Source organism: Sphaeroforma arctica (assembly GCF_001186125.1).
Source record: "Sphaeroforma arctica JP610 unplaced genomic scaffold supercont1.1221, whole genome shotgun sequence".
NCBI classification, from domain to species: Eukaryota; class Ichthyosporea; order Ichthyophonida; genus Sphaeroforma; species Sphaeroforma arctica.
In genome coordinates this window covers 1-19365 of record NW_014039337.1, presented here as the reverse complement: position 1 = coordinate 19365, position 19365 = coordinate 1, and the positions used below count along the sequence as shown (strand labels likewise).

The following is a 19365-nucleotide window of genomic DNA, read 5'->3' as shown; positions in this document are numbered from 1 at the left end:
TATATAATGTGTGTGTGTGTGTGTGTGTGTGTGAGTGAGTGAGTGTGTATATAGTATCCGACTTTTGTCTGCTGTCTGCATAGTTTATCTGGCCAGTATTAATGCGCATCGAATTGAGATATGCTCGGCCGTGGCTTTCAGATCAACATTGAACTTTTCCAGATCCGCTGTTCTTCAAATTTCTCTCACCGACAATGCATATTGGTGAATGCGTTCTGTATGACTCTGAATGAAAGATTGCATAGGACACCAACATCCCTTCTTTTCTTGCTATCGTACTCTGCAGCCAAAGGTACCTTCTCAGCCAACAGTGCACTGGTGTACGTATGGGCGGCTGGGAATGACTTGGACTGCTGTTCATTGGCAGTGCTCATCGCTCTGAGAGAGGCCGGTGTGACTGTGTATGTGGACCCCGCATGTTTACAGGAGAACAGCGTGAGTGATGTTTCCAACTACTACCTTGCTTGGGAATTCGAATTTAACCAGCCCAAAAGGTAAGTGAGTATGCCCATGGACAAGTACCTTTTTGTGAAGAACTAGGTGGGGTGCTAGATGAGTCCACCTTTGGCGCATATCCATTCGCATTCCGATACTCATCGTTTCCAAGTGATCTATCAATTGTACATCACTTGCGGAATGAATAGAACATTGCTCCTGGCGATCTCACCATGTTTACCTCTCGCACCCGTATATTCTGTACTGCACTAGATCATACGTAAAGCCACGCAAGGCTATCGGCTCGGCTCAAAAAAACAAATGTAACAAAAACGTCTTTTTCCCTCATGTCCGAGATAAGATTTTAACCAGCCGTTGAGCCCGGCCTTAATGTACTGGACAAAGCCTTACAAATTCGCTATTCAGCAATCTGATAATATTGCTTATCTGCTCTGTGCCACCGTACAGCCGTCTGCCAATTCAGTCTGTCTAGACATATCTCACACATCTCATAACATAGTTTAGAGACCAGAATATTAAATAGTGATTCAATCGCATTGTCAAGCACCACAACAACATTTAACTTGACACACAGGCTTAAAGGTTCCCAATCGTTCCTTGTTTGTACGCCGTTATCCGTTCACTTTACTTTGCACACCTGAAGCCTTTCGTCGTGTTTACTATCTGTACCAACCGAATTAGAAAGTATTTTCTGATACTACTTCCTCCGAACGTGCAGTTGGGAATGCCTTGGTCCTTGTGCATCGCTTCTGGACAGTGACGTGTGCCCGACAGGGCTGACATGTGTGTCTACAAGCTACAAAGACTATACGTGCAATTGTCCAAAAGGCTATTCATATAGTCCTATACAGCCAGACGATCTTTCGATCGTAGAAACAGACGAAGATACAGATGATCCGACCACAGTTGTTGATACTGGTCGAGGTCCGGAGAGACTGGAGGACTGTGTGAACGATGACGAGTGTGCTCTGGGGACTCATGATTGCCATCCGGAAGCGCAGTGCACGGATACCGTGGGTAAGTGCATATAGACGACGTACCCGTTCTAGCAACTGTAGCTTGGAGCCTGATCAACGACACCTTTCTATTTTGTTTGAAATATTGAAGATGTTGCAGCGTTCAGAACGGAGACTCGGTGCAGTGCGTGATTAGAGGTGCTTTGTGATGGTCTGTTTGCACGAGTGAAAATTAAGTTGCTTTTGTTTTTCTTAGGATAAGATATTTCGGACCTGGGCTAACGTTTGTGTGTAGAACATACCAGTTGTTATAGTAACATCTAGCGTTGTTCTGTAAAAGTTACTTTAGTTCTGGCAGTTTATCTCTGGCTATATTTGACGCTGCTTGTCTTTGTGGATGTTATCTCTGTACTCTCTCTGTGTAGACATAAGCTACACGTCAGTGCATATGATCTGAAACCTAAGAAGAAATTGTTGCCGCCTGATATAAAAGCAACTATATCTCACGTACTCCTAGTCCAGATGAATCCATTATTCGCTTCGCAAAACGCATGCATTATTGATACACACCTAAAAATATACTTTTAAATATATACCAACATATCACTCACTAACAAGCACGTGAACATTTCGAATCAGGTTCGTTCACTTGCAAGTGCAACGCTGGATTCTCAGGAAGCGGGCAGGATTGTTTCCCTGAGAACTTTGCGTTTTTTAGGCCTCCTATATATGCCGTGTTGTCCGAACATTTCGATGGCGGAGATGTGGATGCAGAGCTAGATACACACGTGCTAGGCGTTTATATGTTTGACATACTCGTGCAGAGGGGTCAGTGCTCGTTACTGTGCTACACTGATGCGAGCTGCAAGGAGTTTGTGATAGACACTTCGGGCCAGTACTCGGGAAGGTACGTGTGTGATCCTCAATACATATACTTTCTAAGGGCTACGCTATGCTTCGGAAGGCTCGTGGTGGACGATTTCAGTTGAATTAGGTTTTTTGTCGTTGCACCACGTTCGCGTCTTCTGAACATGCGATATGTCAGCATAGTATCATAGACCTGGTAAAGTATTCGAGGAATTGCGTAGAACCCCAACTGAGTCTTGAAGTTTCTGTTGAGAAGAGTGTGATTGGTCTATGATGTTGCAGGCAGCAATCGTATTGTGATTAGCTGAACTTATGTCTGCTGCATAGTATACAAATCGATGCATTCTTCGGGGCATCCTTCCGGGCAAACTTCGGGTAACTTATACGTTCAGTCATCACTAACAACTGCCCTCACTTAAATTCTCTGGCAGGTGTATAACAAAGTCAGAGGCCAGCAACGATACGATAGCGCTGTTTGAACAGACCGTACTAAAGAGTGCGTACGTATACACCAAAATTCAACCAGGTCAGTATCGTATAACGGATAGTTTGTTCAATCAATAGGGTACACATCTACAAAGTTATGCCTCAGAACTTTGGGGTAGTGTATTTGTTATCGTTGTCATATCCACTCAACTGTCTGCTGCGAAACGTTCGCTCAGATGAAGACAAATATGTTTGAGAAGTATTCGTGATGGCAATCTCCATAAAAAAATCTGAAATGAGAATGCTGTTCGTGAGGTTATGTTCAGGTTAATGGTACGCATCCCGGAGCATTTAATGACTTGAGCTTACATAATCGTTTTCTTCTAATATATTGTTTAGTGGCTGTCCTCAACTATCTTGGGCCTTCTGTTGGATACCTGTCAGGAGAGGGGGCGTTCAATCTATCGAGAGAAGGTGAGTATAAACCTATCGTTGTCATAGTTGTAGAATATCTGGCCTACAATACGATTGCCCCTTTGAATGCAGGCAGATAAAACCAACATTGGTTGACATACCTCGTACCTATCGGCATTCATACTTTGGCGCAGCGATTGCGGCGTAAAACGCACCTAAACACATTTTCCAAGGATGATCTCTTCGTTCGTACGACAACTGACTCATTTCCACTACAACAGACGCACACCTGCGGCAACCCCACGCCTTACAAATTCAATCAAGTCTGCCATAAAACAGCCCTCCGCAAACGCCTCAACAAAATTGTCACTAAATCAATGGTGCGCTAATTTCACGATAATGTATTGATCATAGCAGGTCACTTCGACAATGCCGACATTTTTAATTTCCTGGTCTTGAATATCTGTTGTTCTTGTGTGTAGTATAGGTTTGTAATACTTTTGTCCGATTGAAAAGTGCACCAGTAAAATTATACTAAACCTATATTAGAAAAAGACATGGCAATATCGAATATGACAGTGATTAGATAATCAATACAGAAATCAGTCTTTGAAAACTATGAGAACAATTGATTTCACGCAGACGACAACCGTGAAACCGATATGTATCAAGAGTTGTGAACACCTTTAATATTGATTCCACCTATATAACGGCCAGCACGGCTTGATCGTTACAAGTCATCGTTTCTCTCGTGAATTTGGTATATATCAGAGAAGTTAATCAAATGGAATAACCACACTTGTTATGTATATATGAAAGCACTGCATCGGACAACACCGCCTGGTTTTGATGCAAAGGCTGCCATCGACAGGTTATATTGCACAGTAGTTTCCTAGTATCAAATATCTGGAAGCGAAGATCACTTTGCGATTTTGCCAATAGGAGCACGAGGATTTGTTTGATGCAATACACTCTGAATTAGCAGGCTTACACTCCAGAAACCCCTAGCGAGCGCACTCACAGTCTATTCTCATCTATACACTTTGGCCCTCGCATGTGACCACTCAAAGTACGTCTAAAGGAGACTGAATGTGCATCCTGGTGCAATGAACTGAGTTCCTGCCGATCATTTGACGTGGCCTTGGGCGGCTCCAACGCCGGAAAGTATGTATTCGAATTTGCCTTTGCATACTAGGATAGAAGCGTGTCATAGTGATAGAGAGCTCCTTACATAATATTGTGCATTAGTCAGTTTCGATCAATGTATTTTGGTTTCATTGATATGGCCTGCTCTATGGTCAGCGGCTGCAGGTGTGATGACGATGCCCCAAATATAAGCGGACACCTTGTATTGGTTTCACAGTACCCCAACACACATTGTACGTGACCTCATATTGCATGTGCATTGCACGTGACCTCATATTGCATGTGCATTGTACGTGACCTCATATTGCATGTGCATTGCACGCGACCTCATATTGCATGTGCATTGCACGTGACCTCATATTGCATGTGCATTGCACGTGTCCTCATATTTCCTTCTGATCAGCATCATATAGACCAGATAAGTCAGTTTAAGATATGAATTACTTGAGGTAGCCCATCTCGTTTCATGCACAATAACGTACACACGGGGGTGCATATGTGTACAAGTATTTACAAGCATGGGCGTAGACAGTGCGATGGCTTAGTATCACTGTTTGCTCATTCAAATACGCACTTCTGTATCTCTACACGGGCAATTGCCCGCAATTTAGTAGTATGAACAGTTCTAAAGTTTTGTTGATATAGTGCAGATGTAAACATATGTGCTTTTACATTTATAAACACGACTTGACGAAGCAAGTCTTCCTGTTCTCTTTACATAGTGGTGAATTCGTTCAAGTGTTTATATCATCCGAGAACAGCAGATATGACAATTTCAGGACCGATGCCTAGGTAGGTAGATAATCAAAATGTTATGCATAACTTCAAAGGCGTAATAATATTTGTTTTCCTCGATTCAGGTGCCAATTAAACACAGTTACATCAGTGGCCACTAGTTTGGATACACACACGAACACAGGTATTGATAGTACCGGCCAGGAGACAAACATAACCACACGTGTGGCGTTAGACAACACTACAGCGCAGAGTACCGCCCCCGCAATTCCCCAGTATAACTTCGACGAAGGCAACGTGTTTCGCTATACAAGGCAACTCTTGGACCTGTCTACAGGTATGTTTAGGTGCCTGGCCCACACTTTGTGGTTGTTCTATTTAAAGAGTGTTTCTGCATCTCACTTCCACAGTAAAATAGCTTAGTTGCCTTATCTACCTTGGACATCAGCGATACTAAGATCTGGTTTGAACCCAAATGTGAGTGTGTGCAGGTGAATGTCATCACGGATTTATTTGTGTAGATGAGCTATTCAAATATAAACACCCCCCTGGCAAAGTATGTATTCCACGCCAATATGTTACTGGTACTCGAGCAGTTGATTTAGTCGTCTTCGAACGCCGATTGTTGGCATATATGTGTATATATTACCTTGACATGCCATCGTAAAGGCTTGAGAATGGACATCTTCACTCTAGTGAAGTCGTAGATAGACACCCAGATCTATTCCAATTTCTGAAAAGCAGTGGGATTCAAAATATTCTTTTCAGGGGTTGCGCGTGTACATCAAGCTTGCTTGTTTATATCCGTACACACTTCGATTTGTGTAGTCCACTCTGGTAAACAGGCTATGCATAATCACTCGTAGCAGAGCCTCCTCTACTGCAAATCACAAATGATTCAGCATTAAAACATTATATGAAAATTCTCCTCATTCTACCTGCACATTTTCTTCACTCGAACCTCGCAGACTGTGGTGATCTGTTCGGGTGTCTCACGTGCACCTCAGATAATAGATGTGTGATATGTGAGAGCCCCTTTAGACTGTCAAGCGCCGCACTTTGCGAGTGCGAAAAAGGCCAATATCTTCAAAATTTTCACGTACCATACAAATGCAACGGTATGTCCTACTGAAGTGTACCCATGTAGTGGTAGGATTGGATGTCACGATAACGCGTGTATATGCACTGTGGTGTCAATATTCCAGTAGGTTACAAGAAATATAGTACATTAACTAGCATGCTTTTGATTTGGCGTCTACTACTTAAGTAAATAACCATGTTTATACATATATAGTATAGTATCTACATGAGCCAAGTAGTGGCGCAAGTTCTTTGCGATAAGTTATATGCAATAGGGTGCATCAACTAGGATGCACTTGATTTGGCTTATACTACTTCAGTAAATAATCATGTACGATAGTCTATATGTATAGAACTACTTTACCCACGTAATGGCGCAAGTTCTTTGCGATAATTTTTATGCAATAGGGTGCATCAACTAGCATGCACTTAATTTGGCTTATACTACTTCAGTAAATGATCATGTACGATAGTCAATATATATAGTAACTACTTTACCCAAGAAATGGCGTATTTTTTTTGGTGATAAGTTACAGGCGATAGGGTGCATTAACTAACATGTACTTGATTTGGCTTGTACTACTTCAGTAAATAATCATGTATAAAAATAGTCTATAAATATAGTATCTACATGACCCAAGTAATATAGCATGTTCCCGTGTGCTCTTGCATATTCGAACGTATCACCTTTGAACAGTATTGTTTTTCTTTGTAGCTGAAAACTGGTCCCATTTTTATGGAGGATCCAATTTCTTTGTAAGCGCGTATGATCCAATTCATATGTTCGAATCCATCACAGTGGAATCGTTGCAATTCGGTGCGCGTTCTCTTGTAGCTGAAGGCGGATGTGATGCCAATAGCGGATCGATTTTCTTTGTATTTGGCTGTATAATGCAATTGCTACTTACCAAGGTACCTAGTACTTGTAAATTTGATACCTTTCAACACATTTCTACTCAGATTGCTCGGCAAACAAATGCCGCCAGACTTACCTACCTTGTTCTGCATACAATGACCTGATATGTGCATCGTGTCCGACGGGGTGGTACGGTCGGCAGTGCGATCAAGTATGTGGAAAAAATTACTAACCAAAAAAATACGAACTACGTCTGTTCGTGTTTGCGTATGTAAACATCTACGCCCTTGTATATATTATTATAATCTTTCAAAGTGAGCGTAAGTGTTTTGGTGTGTCGTTGGCCGTGTGTAGCGAATGTGTGCAATCAATTGTATCAATTAGTTTAGATTGAGATTAGAATTTGAGATTCCCGTGCAACTGCGTGGAATAGTCTCCATGACTCATCTATGCTGAACACTATCTCTATTCACTGCAAACACCAGTCCTGTATCATACATACGTGTAAGTATCTGTGAATGCGTTTTGGTTTGCGCATCGGAAGTGAACGGACTATGATACGCAACTCACAATTGTGGAGGCTGATTCTATCATACCTACTCTGTCGAATAGCGCTGGAATCCTGAAATACGAGCAAAGCAGTTCTATTCGTAAACATCGATCCTCTCAATTGAAACGGTTTGTTTTGATCGTATCAAAGTGTTTTCCTGCGCATCTCAAATATACTTACCATTTTTGATATTATATTAGATATCCGACATCGATGAAACTGAGAAGCCGATTTCAGCTGACTCTATTGACCCCGCGATAACATCGACTTTGCCGGGCGAGCAGTTCCCATCTAACGGCAAAGGTATATCCAAAAATTATCAATGCGAGTCTGTCCATTTCATTTTGCTAAATTGTATCCTGTCAATTAGATTTACTACTATGTTTAGCTTCCAGTTTGAGTAGAGAAATTTATGTTGGTAAAAAATGTATGCGGTGAAATATTCGTATGTAGAGTCAGTCAAGATGTTCTTTTTCATCTGGGGCATACCTGCGTTGCACATGTCCTCGTGCTGATTCGCATGCGTGAACGAAGGTCTGCATTGGTCTATTACATGTAATGCTCCTGTATTATATTGATACGGAATCGGATGATAAATATGCTGCATAGACTTCAATATTTAGCACAGAATTCTCGAGACAAGCTACTCAAGAATACACCGCACAGATGTGGCTATCTCGTGCGTGAAAACTGGATTGCCACTCTCTTACCTAGTGAATAGGCGCTAATGGCATTGGTGCACGAGCGAATTCCGCTATTTGATTTTCTGACATACTCCTCATGCAACCAGTCAAGTCTTGACGTTTCCAAACTAATGCATAGATCAACGATATGCACCAGTATGTTGTTGCAATTCCTAGTCTACAAACTTGTATAGAGGTACCTGTGTAGCTTCAGCTAGCGCTTGTATTGGCTCAGATCACTATTAATTCCCTAGGGCGCATTGCAAATTTTGTCATATTTCAAATTCAGACCCCAAGTCATGAGCGAAGAATTGAATTTCGGTGCTAGTCATGTGTAGCGTATTGTGTGATCTTGAAGTAAGAAGGGAAATGATTTGTATAACCTGTATATCTCCAATCATAATTCAGTGATGATCCCATGGCCGAAAAATAGCAGCTAATCATAATCTGAATATTTCTATACTCAGAGAGCAGCAGTGCCGCAGCGGGGAATCCGATACTGATCAAGGGATCACCAAATATCACCATAATACTCATTGTCGCAGTGCTTGTGGCTGTTTTGATGGCATCTCTAGTAGCTGTTATAATTGTACTTTTAATACGAAGGAAACGACGGAAGGAAACCAAGAGGTAAGTGGATGAGTTCTTCTGTACGCACTTTGCTCTTCTGTACGCACTTTGCACATGTATCACTCTCCTAAGTAAATAGGATATAATTTGTGAATATGATATGTCCTCAGCATCCGTATTCTTTCCTGAGTGTTCATGTGCGCGTGCACTATATGCATCTGCCACGACTCTCGAGAGTCGAGCTTTTGAACAACTAAGCTAAACCCCAGAAAGAAATTGAGTCTCTCAAAAACTTGTAGTCACTATTGTGTAATACTTTTTTACACTTGTGACGTATCTCTTATGGTTTATTTTCTCTAGCACTCGATACCCAATAGTCTGATTGTGTTGCTCCGTGTGCCAATCATCAGCTGAGACGCTTGTGTCTCGCAAGTCCCCGATAAGCTACTGATGATATTTGATGTCACTTTCACTCAGCTTCCAAAAGAAAACTTCTATCACTTGACATTAGTAAGAAGCATCAAACACTTGACGATACGAATTCTAATAATTGTATTTAACATATTCTCTCGCAGGCGAGAGTCCAAAACGGAATCAGTGGAACTTGATGACTCGCCAAGCAGTCCCACTCCTGGGGTACGCGGTCTTTAGACACCTGACACTTAAACCCCATAGCTGTTTATGCGTTTGTTCGGTGCACAATCTTTCCTTGGTTCGTTTTGTAGTAGCATATAGCATACGTCTGGTCAAGCATGTGCAATGATTAACACTTAAACCCAACAGTTGTTTGTGCGTGTGTTCTGCGCATAGCCTTTCCTTGGTTCGGTTTGTAGTAGCATATAGCATAAGTCTGGTCAAGCATGTGTAATGATTGACACTTGAGCTCAACAGTTGGTTGTGAGTGTGCTCAGAACATAGCATTTCCTTGGTTCGTTTTGTAGTAGCATATAGCATAAGTTTGGTCAATGATGTGATATGATTGGCACTTAAGCCCAACAGTTGTTCGTGTGTGAGTTCAGCGCATAGCGTTTCCTTGGTTATTTTGTAGTAGCACGTAGCAAAAATTGGATCGTGCATGTGTATCGATTGGTCGTGATGTGCGTGTGTACTCAGCTGGGCAACAGCGTTGTACGCAGCCGTTTTCTATTAGTTATGTAATTAAGACTGTTTCGTAGTCGGGCGACTACGACTCGTTACCACGTGTTTTGAAGAGTTTCGTTAAGAGTTAATTATATGCCTTCATTTATTTTATGTTCTCATGTGGCTTGAACATTGTGCTCCTCATCATTGACATCAATACTCTCCGCCCATGTCTTCATCTCATAACCAGATACGCCAGTTGCCACCAGTCGACACCAAACTGAAAACAACATTTATTGACCCGATGGCTGTGACTGTACTCAGAACAATCGGTAATGGCAACTTTGGCGTTGTGTCCGAGGGCAAACTCAGTGTAGGAGAGGAGACGCATCACGTAGCCATCAAAGAGTTGAAACACAAAATGGCGGTCGCCAAGGACGAAGAGTTGCTGGCGGAAGCGGTATGGGATGTACAAACTACTATTTGTGGAACGTTTCGTTCAGTTGTAGATGTATCTGTATGAATATATGAATTCATGAGAGCTGATTTATGAACAGTCATAGTATACAAGCAAAACTATTGAAACAACATTTTGTCTTGGCTCGCAAGGATTTCTACATGCATGTACGCGTGTCTTTATGCAGATTGAAGGTGATTTTCAGTAGTGGTCATGTCATATTTCCATTTAGTTTCGTACTTGAACTTATTCATTAATACGTCGATGGATCCATCTCTGTGCATAAAGTATGCCCTCGCTGAAAACCTAGGTACAACTGAAGTGCAACAAAAAAATACGTTCATCGATCTGAAGTATCAATACCCTGCTTTAGTCCACAACTCCTCAACTTACACGCATGCCCATATAATGCGCAGGCGGTCATGACCCAATTGTACCACGACAATGTGTTGCGCTGTTACGGAGTGTCCATATTGACCGAGTCAAATAGCCCTTGTTTCTTGATGGAATATATGTCGGGGGGTAGCCTCAATGAATACCTTGTAAGGTATGTTCACTGAAATACACGTGAAATAATGGAGTTATACTTCGTGTGACAGAAATGTAGGTTCTCAGTAACGTTAAATTAGTTATCATATTGAATTAAACTTCGTTATCTAAAGTGAGAACATATGGTGATGTTATACGGAGGAGGCATTGGCTATCAAGTTGATTTATAAGTTGCCCATGCAGACTTAGAATCATTGCAGCAACCTGGTAGAGTAGACGTTAGTAAATCTGGCCATTTTGGATACCTTCAGGAATACAGACCTCTCCTTGAAACGAGCTTCTGCGGTTGTGGTGAATTAAGTACAAGCGCGCAAACACATACACTTGTACACGCACAGGTAAAAATCTCACATGTTTTCCACTGACCGATAGGAATCACGGAAAGATTTCCATAGCGGTTCGAATATTCTTCGCTCATCAAATCGCGCGAGGGATGGCATATACGATAGCAAGAGGCATAGTTCACAGAGACTTGGCCACCCGTAATGTCATGCTGGGTCCGATGTGCCCAGGAGAGAGTAAAGTGGCAGTTTGCGCAGTAAAGTTGGCTGATTTCGGGATGTCCCGGTATTTCACGGAGGGTAATTACTACCAGATGGCGAATCAAACAGGTATGCATGCGATTTGGGATTCGGGGTGAAATGTGTGTGGATCGATGCAAGTGCATCTCTGCTTCATAGATTTGTTTGTAGTTGTATGATTGTCTGTGGTAAATTGTGTTTGCAAGTCGCAACAAAATGCACTTTCGGCTTATTTGATATTCATCGTTGACTTGAAGATGTATATATTGAGGAACATAGGAACTAAAGGCAAGGCAAGAGATTGGCATCTTGTACATGCTCGAAGCATTCTTGTCCAAAACGAGATTTATCACTCACCTGTAAAAGTCGCCAGAGCGATCTCCTCAGTTGTCCATACTGTCATGTTCATTATACTATATTGCAATACATGAAACAACCTTTATATTGGGTGCTTATTCTGACTGACAAATCGAAAATACCTGTACAAACAAGTCAAATATACGATTTTATACAAATACTAGGTGAAGATAAAGAATGGCGTGCTTATCGTGTAAAATTGGTATATGAAAGCCACAGCTGTCATACATTATCTCAAAGAGCCATACCGAACCATTTATACGTGCGTACTGCTCTGAGATATGCAGTCTCCAAATACGTCGTAGTCTCAGACTCTGCAGTCAATATATGTAATTAACGCACGAAATAGCCTCGTTTGTAGCGCTAATTGTATGTGCTTTTTGCTTTCAACAGTAGAAGAAGAGCTCTCTTTTATTTTTCTATCAGTCCAATGTGAACTAGTACCGAATGAAAGTTCTTACAAACTTCATATCATAACACACTCTCTTATTTTTAACATATTGATCTGCTATATGTCGCACGCCCATCTACACATACATGTCATTGTAGCCACAATATTGAATGCACACTATCCTTTAATCATCAAGTTAACACTAGTGAAAAAAGCTCACCCAACAAACCTCGTGTTACCGTCAATCATACTTTGTACGTATGACTTGATCATGCTGTATTCGATCACTTGTACTATACGGAATGTTGTTGATTAATCTTCACCCGTGAGGATGTCAGTATTAATTTTTGACAGTCAATGAGAGGTATGTCATCTGTCAAGAAAGAAATTCATGTATATGAAGGTTTCAATCTGATATCAAGTTTGGAATTAATCGATCGATGTGATTGAAGTGTTTCTGCCTCAATGCCTCCTACTGATTTTATCGATTGTAGTATTGCTAACGTGTAGCCGGGATTTAACCAATGAAAAACTGCGACAGCTTTCGAACGATGATCTTGTCGGACGATGCTGAGTTGCTAGTGCCTCTCGTACAATACGAGCTAAACTTGCGAGTGTAGCTACCGAATTTAATACTAAGAATGAATTTTCGTGCTGCCAATCAAGTATTTATAATAATCAAAAAGGTTCAGCTGTGTATGTCTGATATTATTCTTAGGCCCGCTGCCGATTCGGTGGATGGCGCCGGAAGCATTAACGCTATCGAAATTTGACGAGAGATCGGACGTATGGAGCTTCGGTGTATCCCTTTGGGAGATATTCAGTGGTGGGAAAATACCATACGAAAATATAGAGGTGCGTGACCGTGCAAGTTTTACACACTAATTTGTGTTGGGTATATATCCAAGAATTAGATTCGATATATTGGATTGAACTCCATGTATTTTGATTTATATTCGGTGTGGTCTGAATATGCAATGTCGTATGAACCACTTGCCGGAAACATGCTCTAGTTTACGGAAACTTTAATGCGTACTTAACGACAGGGATTTACGCTGTATTGATTGCGTGTATGCAAATATACTTCTATCGATGTTTAATATTGATGTATGTTCAGGTCTTCTACAGTGGCCATAGTAGAGAAGAATGCATATATCTGTGTGTACGTCTAAAATGTGTGCGTCTATGCGAATGCATGTATACATGTCGATAGTATTACCACACGTATGAGGAGAGAGGCTAGTTGGGAATGGTCGTCCTTTGAACTAAGACATGATACGCGGAACTAAGACGTTCCACACTATATAGTGTTCTAGCATTTTTAACTTTTCATAATTGATTACGTCTTTGTATGCCGCCACCCTCTAAATTCTACATATAAATCTTAAATTCTTCCGACAGAGTCACAATCTCTTCACATCAATAGATAATGGGCTGCGATTGAAAAAGCCAGAAAGCTGTCCTGACGTAAGTGCAATATTTTATAGCTTTTCATCATATCGTTGGTGTGTTGGCGGGAAATATATAATTGCTTCAATGACAATCTCTGAACCGTTATTACCACTCTTATGAACAGTCAGAAATGTAGCGAAAGTAAAATGAGGGAACACCTGTCGCCCCTGGCCCTACACATACATCATATACCAATCCCATTGGTCCCCTCAGTCATGTCTGTGTGCTTGATATAAAAATTAAGAAACAGTACACCGTGTCGTGGGAGTTCGCGTGCAAACCTGCAATATTTGTGATTTATGTACGTGTATCTACGTAGATATCTGGCTAATTATACACATGATACGAGGGGTATGAGCCAGTTCCTCAATCCGCTCGAGCAACCGATACTAGATCGGGTCCGAAAATGTGCACTGTCAACATCTAAACAAATATGAAGCTGGCGCCTGTATTTTGAAGATTGTATTCCCCACAAATATGCCTTCTCTTTATACTGAAACTCCCATTCACTATCAATAGTGAACCCAATAGCCTTTAAAGTATTGCTTTGTTTACTCTATAATATGTATCCAATCATACCGCAGAGTATACACAACATCATGCTGCAATGCTGGGAGACGAACCCAAAGGACAGACCATGTTTCTATACCATTGAGAGGCGCCTTAGGGCAATACTGTGCTTTTATGAACCAGAGCTAGTCAATACGGTGGGTGACTACTAGTTTCAGATGTTTGCCTTGACAATTTTCTGCAAAGTTTATTGTCGATTTCGAATTCAATAGCTATTGCGAAATTTTTATTGTTATTTACAGTTGTCTTATTAGATAGCTGCATGATAAAGGGGATGAGTAATTGTACATCCTGGCATTTGAATACAGCAGTGTTTGGTTTGCCTACATCTTGATTGTTAGAGTGTCTACAAGCAATAATTTAGATTCTCAAGCTTTGTGTTTCATTACCATATACAGAAGCGCACAGCTTCGCATCTTCCGATGGATCTACCTCATGCAGTGTTGGCCTACTCTACTCTGTGCAGATAAATATAGTTTTTTCTTTCTTTTTCCTTTTCTGTAAAGCAATACCTATGTATGCAATCACGCACAACGTACGCCTTCGTTCACTCAAAAAAGGTAGTTCGACACGAGAAGATTGATAATTCGACGAGACCATATGTAGCATTTTTTGTGAGTATTTACTCAAGCGAGCAATCAAAGTAGGTTCTAGGTTGACTCATATACACATGTGTAGCACTCTCGAGAACTATGCGCACCTACCCTATTCGTGCGGGGTGAGGGCAAAAAGAGTACATATGATCGCTGTATTTGATGACGATCTCAAACAATCCTAGCTGATAGTGCAAGCTGTTGGTGCCCAAATTGAATAGATAGTCGGTACAACATATACCCACATGCATAGATGTATACTTCTTGCACACCAGGATTTTATAAGTAAAGCTCGTGCAGAACATACCAGACTCCCATGGATAGTGAGTGTTTCGTTAGATTTATAGTATATACTATGCGCGCGTGTTTGATTAAAAATAGTACGCTAACACAGGTTTTACGTGCTTGCTTTGTTTAGATGACGGAAGACGTATACGGCTACGTTGACATGGAGCGCACTATGCTGGGAGCAGGTAGCGCTAGCATTAATGTGCTCCATCCAGGATATAATATAATGGTAACTGAACAGGACCGAGGAAAAAGCTTAAAGGTAAGTGTTCACCAATCTGTCAACCAATGCTTGGTTTCTAAGTGTATCTGGTTATATCAACGTCTATTCGAGCTCATCCTTCCTGAATGTGACGAAATTACGCGGCATTTTACTCAACCCGTATTAGGGTACATCTGTAGCGACCTTCGCTCACATTCTCGCAATAGTGAACAAATATTCATATACGTGCTATGATTGGTGGTAAGTGTTTAAAGTGCCATCTGGAACTTTGCTCGGCTGGGATCGAGACTTGGAGAAAAGAAGGTAATGTATGACAGATGGTGAGCCAAGGGTTGGATCTGCGTTCACTGTGTAATCTAAAGGAAGTCGTTTCAAACTTCCTAGAATGCGCGTGTAGCAGCTAAAAACGTATACGTACTCGTATTGGACACTCGTAGATCGAGAAAGGCTAATCCGTATCTCTAACTTCTTAATTCACAGCAATTAGAAAAGGCAAGATCGACGCGAATCCGACGGAACTCAGAAAAGAATTTAATGGTTTCTAACGTGCAACATAAGAAATCTCAGAGTTTGAGTATTCTCGAGGGTATAGCAATTCATAGTATTTCAAATGATTCAACGATACCTAATAATTGACAGAATCGCAAACGAACTAAGAGGTATAACTAGTGCCTGTCACTGCTCTGATTTCCTGACAAAGCTTATGAGACAATACTGGACAATAACTATACACACGACACTCTCTTTGGAGGCGCGTGCATAATATGATAAAATCAGACTCATGCTTGATACGTGACTTCACACTACATATCGGCAGATGCAAATGCACAGTTTCAAATTTTTCACAATCTTATCGATCGTCCGCTTGCAGCTCACTCAATAAGACATCTGAAAGTTAAACCGAGCATTCTTTGTATTCGACAGTTAAATTAATATGACTCGTGCCAACCATGTTTGTTGGTCCAGACCGGCGATATTGATAGTTCTAGCAAGGAGTATTGGAAGTAGAATATTACTGATCATTCGCAGTGGCCGATATATATTACGTCAACTTATGCGACTAAGCAGGATTGAATTTAGTTGCATAGAAATATCTTTTGTTATTAGTCAAAGACCATGTCTAGCAGAGTTTCAGGTCAAGGAACCGCTGGCATTCCTTGATCACACGCTTCGACGAGTACAAACTTAACTTAACTAAGGACTGCTGTATTTGTTATGTGAAAATTATTTGTAAAGCTAAGATCGCAGGTTTACGATTCAATAACGGTTTGATAATGTATATTTTACAGTGACTATAGGTCTCAGGCCAGATTTTACAGCAAGAAACCCTCTTTGATTCATAGAAGTCATCAGAGTTAGCTCACTCCCGAGAGCTAATCAAGTTGCTTAAATTACTCCCGAGATTTGAGTTAATATTTAACCGACTTCCGAGAGTAGATTAAGTTTCTCAACCAACTCTCAAGAGTGGATTGAGTCTGCCAACAGAAACATTCTAAAAATAGCTGCCGTTCTATGTGAGTTACAACCTATGCGGAAAGGCATCATGTGATCAGCGTGAGATTTAGTTACAGATAAGTCGAAATAGAATAGCATGGAAGTGTTAAAGTGTTCTACAGAAAATTTCTCATACTGACCACATGAGTTTTTACCCTGGCCAGCCCAAGTGGCTGAACTAAAACCCTAAAACCCTAAAACCCTTAAGATGCTGATTAAGACCTTTTTAAACATTACTCAGCTGAATCTTCGACATCCTTTACTCCGAGATCAGCGACACCACTCTCCTTCACCGTTAAAAAACTGTGCTTGTAGAAATACTCGAAGTATCGAAACGAGTGTATCACTGTAGCATAATAGGACCAGATTATCAAAAAAACCAATCCAAAATTAAAAACATCAGATTTATCAATATTGAGTTTAGGAATTAGGAATCAAATATTTCTGATATTAGAGTCATCAGAAATATTAGCGGTAGAATCGGTAAGCTATACCGGGACTCCGCGTGTGAGAGAAACACTCAAGTAGAAACCTGAGTCTAGTGGATTAGAAAACCTGAATATAGAATCAGTTCAGTTCTCTCGGATTAAGGACTTTTCCTAGCTGAGATAACCGTACTTGAAAAGAGGTCTATTGTATCCTTTGGCTCGTACCTTTCAGCTACTCTACATACTCTACTTCGTACGACAGTGTTGTCAACGAGACACATCTGTAGTCACCTCTGTCTGTAGCCCTTTACGAAGCAGGCTATTGCCAACTATACAGATGCAGAAGTCTACTTTGACTTCTCTATTAACTACTGTACTCGAGTGTCAACTACGATAACATCATCGGCAGTGTATATATCGGCAAAATATCGCGTATGGTCAATGATGAAGCATATAAATATGCTCCACAACAAAATACCTGTGTCAACTTCAAGCAGATCTACATTTGTAACACATTTGTCATAACCATGTGCGACTCTAATATCGATTTATTTTCTGTGTACATACTTTGAATGTTGGCACAAGCAACGCATCTCTCAAGAACCGCCTACTGCTCTACCGTATGCTGCTGGTGTCACACCTAATTATGATTTAAAGACGTAGCAACTTACCGGAATGGTTACGGACCATACAGCCGCACAATATCAGAATAACCAGTTGTACCACAAAGTGCTACCTCTAGTGGGGCACAGCACGTTTATGCTCTAACCTCTGTGGGTGCTGCGATACAAAAGAACATTCCGTTCTCTTACACAATTAACTGTACCACATGTATCAAAAGAGGACACGTCAATGATATATACAGTGAACATACCAATAACTCTTGCACAATTAACTGTACCACATGTATCAAAAGAGGACACGTCAATGATATATACACTGAACATACCAATAATAGACAAACACAAACTGAATATTTAAATGTATAGTCGATTTCCAACACTGTTACTACACCAAGTTGAACTTGTCGTATTTTTCCTTGAAACGAAAGACAGCAAAATCAAGACAAAATTCGTCAGATGGATTCTAGTTTTAAAATTGGATTCATTTATCTGGACACAGACTTGGCTCAAGGCACAATACTTTTCAAGATGCATCAGAAGTTCAACATGATTTCCCTTTAACATAACTTTACGCTGATCCATTCACCTCCGTCCATGGCAAATAAATATAGTCCGGTCCACGGAAGGCATAGACTTCATCTATTTGAGCTTCTAAATCAAATGTAGCACATAACTGTTTGTAGAAGTCCAGAGGGTTTGTATTTGCTAGTCTGATGCTATCGCACATAGTCTTGTAGTTTACTGACAGTTATACATTACCATCATTCATGATACATAAAATACCTACGTTGCAATGATACCACTTCTATGGGAAAACTAGGTTGGTTATTCACATATCACTCGTAGCTCACTTAGGCCCCACCCACAAACATGCCACTGTCTCTGGTACAGAGTTCTTCGCTCTCAGCAGGTTGTTGTGTTGACGATGAAGCTATTTGTAGCTGTTCTGAGTTTTTCGACTTTTGTGTCACAGTTGGCTGGGTATTGTCCTTGCGTCTGTTTAAAAAATCGCCAGTCACTATTTTGAGGAATGTACTGCTGTTCGTAGTGTCTGGTGGTGCGATAGCGGTTGTACTTTTGTTGTCGTCCCAGACAGAGAATTCGTCTTCGGATATATAGACGTCTCGGATTTGTATTATTGTACATTTACTGACTTTATCGTGCAAAATTTGTTCAAATTTCAAATAAAAAGCCTTCGACTATATCAATTTTTGACGAATAAATTTGTTGAGGGAGGATATGTTGTCTTTTATTTTTTGTTGTTTGTATATGCTACTTATCTCACTGCCTAGTGCGCAACTTACGTGGTCGATGATGCTCTTTTACAGGACCATATGAGAATTGTATTTCCATCTTACTATATAAATCAGCTCTAGCAGGAGTTGGCATACTATCTAATATAATATCTGTAGCGTTACTTTATACAATGTCCAATATCCGTTCCTTCGATTCAACGGGATCAAAATTTCGGACACATGTGCTGCTCCCTTTGTAGACATACGCAACATGCACAACATGTAAATCCTTTGATTTGTGTACAACTCATCTATGTATTTGAAATATCGTATAGAGCGTGAAAGGTTAGTATATATATGTATTA

The 19365-nt window shown here is 40.8% G+C and overlaps 3 protein-coding genes across 3 annotated transcripts; 2 read left to right on the top strand and 1 right to left on the bottom strand.

Annotated features, from left to right (window-relative positions):
- Positions 1-286: 286 nt before the first annotated feature.
- On the top strand, positions 287-14268 carry SARC_10364 (TK protein kinase; the record flags this gene model as incomplete). The annotated part of the gene is made up of 18 exons (XM_014295598.1): positions 287-494; positions 1175-1473; positions 2052-2319; positions 2711-2805; positions 3105-3179; positions 4190-4283; positions 5126-5337; positions 5969-6118; positions 7041-7147; positions 7687-7789; positions 8637-8799; positions 9315-9375; positions 10070-10279; positions 10693-10823; positions 11198-11436; positions 12813-12949; positions 13496-13561; positions 14131-14268. Coding segments are annotated over 18 exons (2756 nt in total), but the record flags the coding sequence as incomplete, so codon positions are not given.
- An 859-nt stretch (positions 14269-15127) lies between these two features.
- SARC_10363 (hypothetical protein) lies at positions 15128-15856 on the top strand (the record flags this gene model as incomplete). The annotated part of the gene is made up of 2 exons (XM_014295597.1): positions 15128-15259; positions 15701-15856. The coding sequence occupies 2 exons, from the start codon at positions 15128-15130 to the stop codon at positions 15854-15856; spliced, it is 288 nt and encodes a 95-aa protein (XP_014151072.1).
- A 2370-nt stretch (positions 15857-18226) lies between these two features.
- On the bottom strand, positions 18227-18965 carry SARC_10362 (hypothetical protein; the record flags this gene model as incomplete). The annotated part of the gene is made up of 1 exon (XM_014295596.1): positions 18227-18965. A coding segment is annotated over one exon (349 nt), but the record flags the coding sequence as incomplete, so codon positions are not given.
- Between the last annotated feature and the right edge of the window lie 400 nt (positions 18966-19365).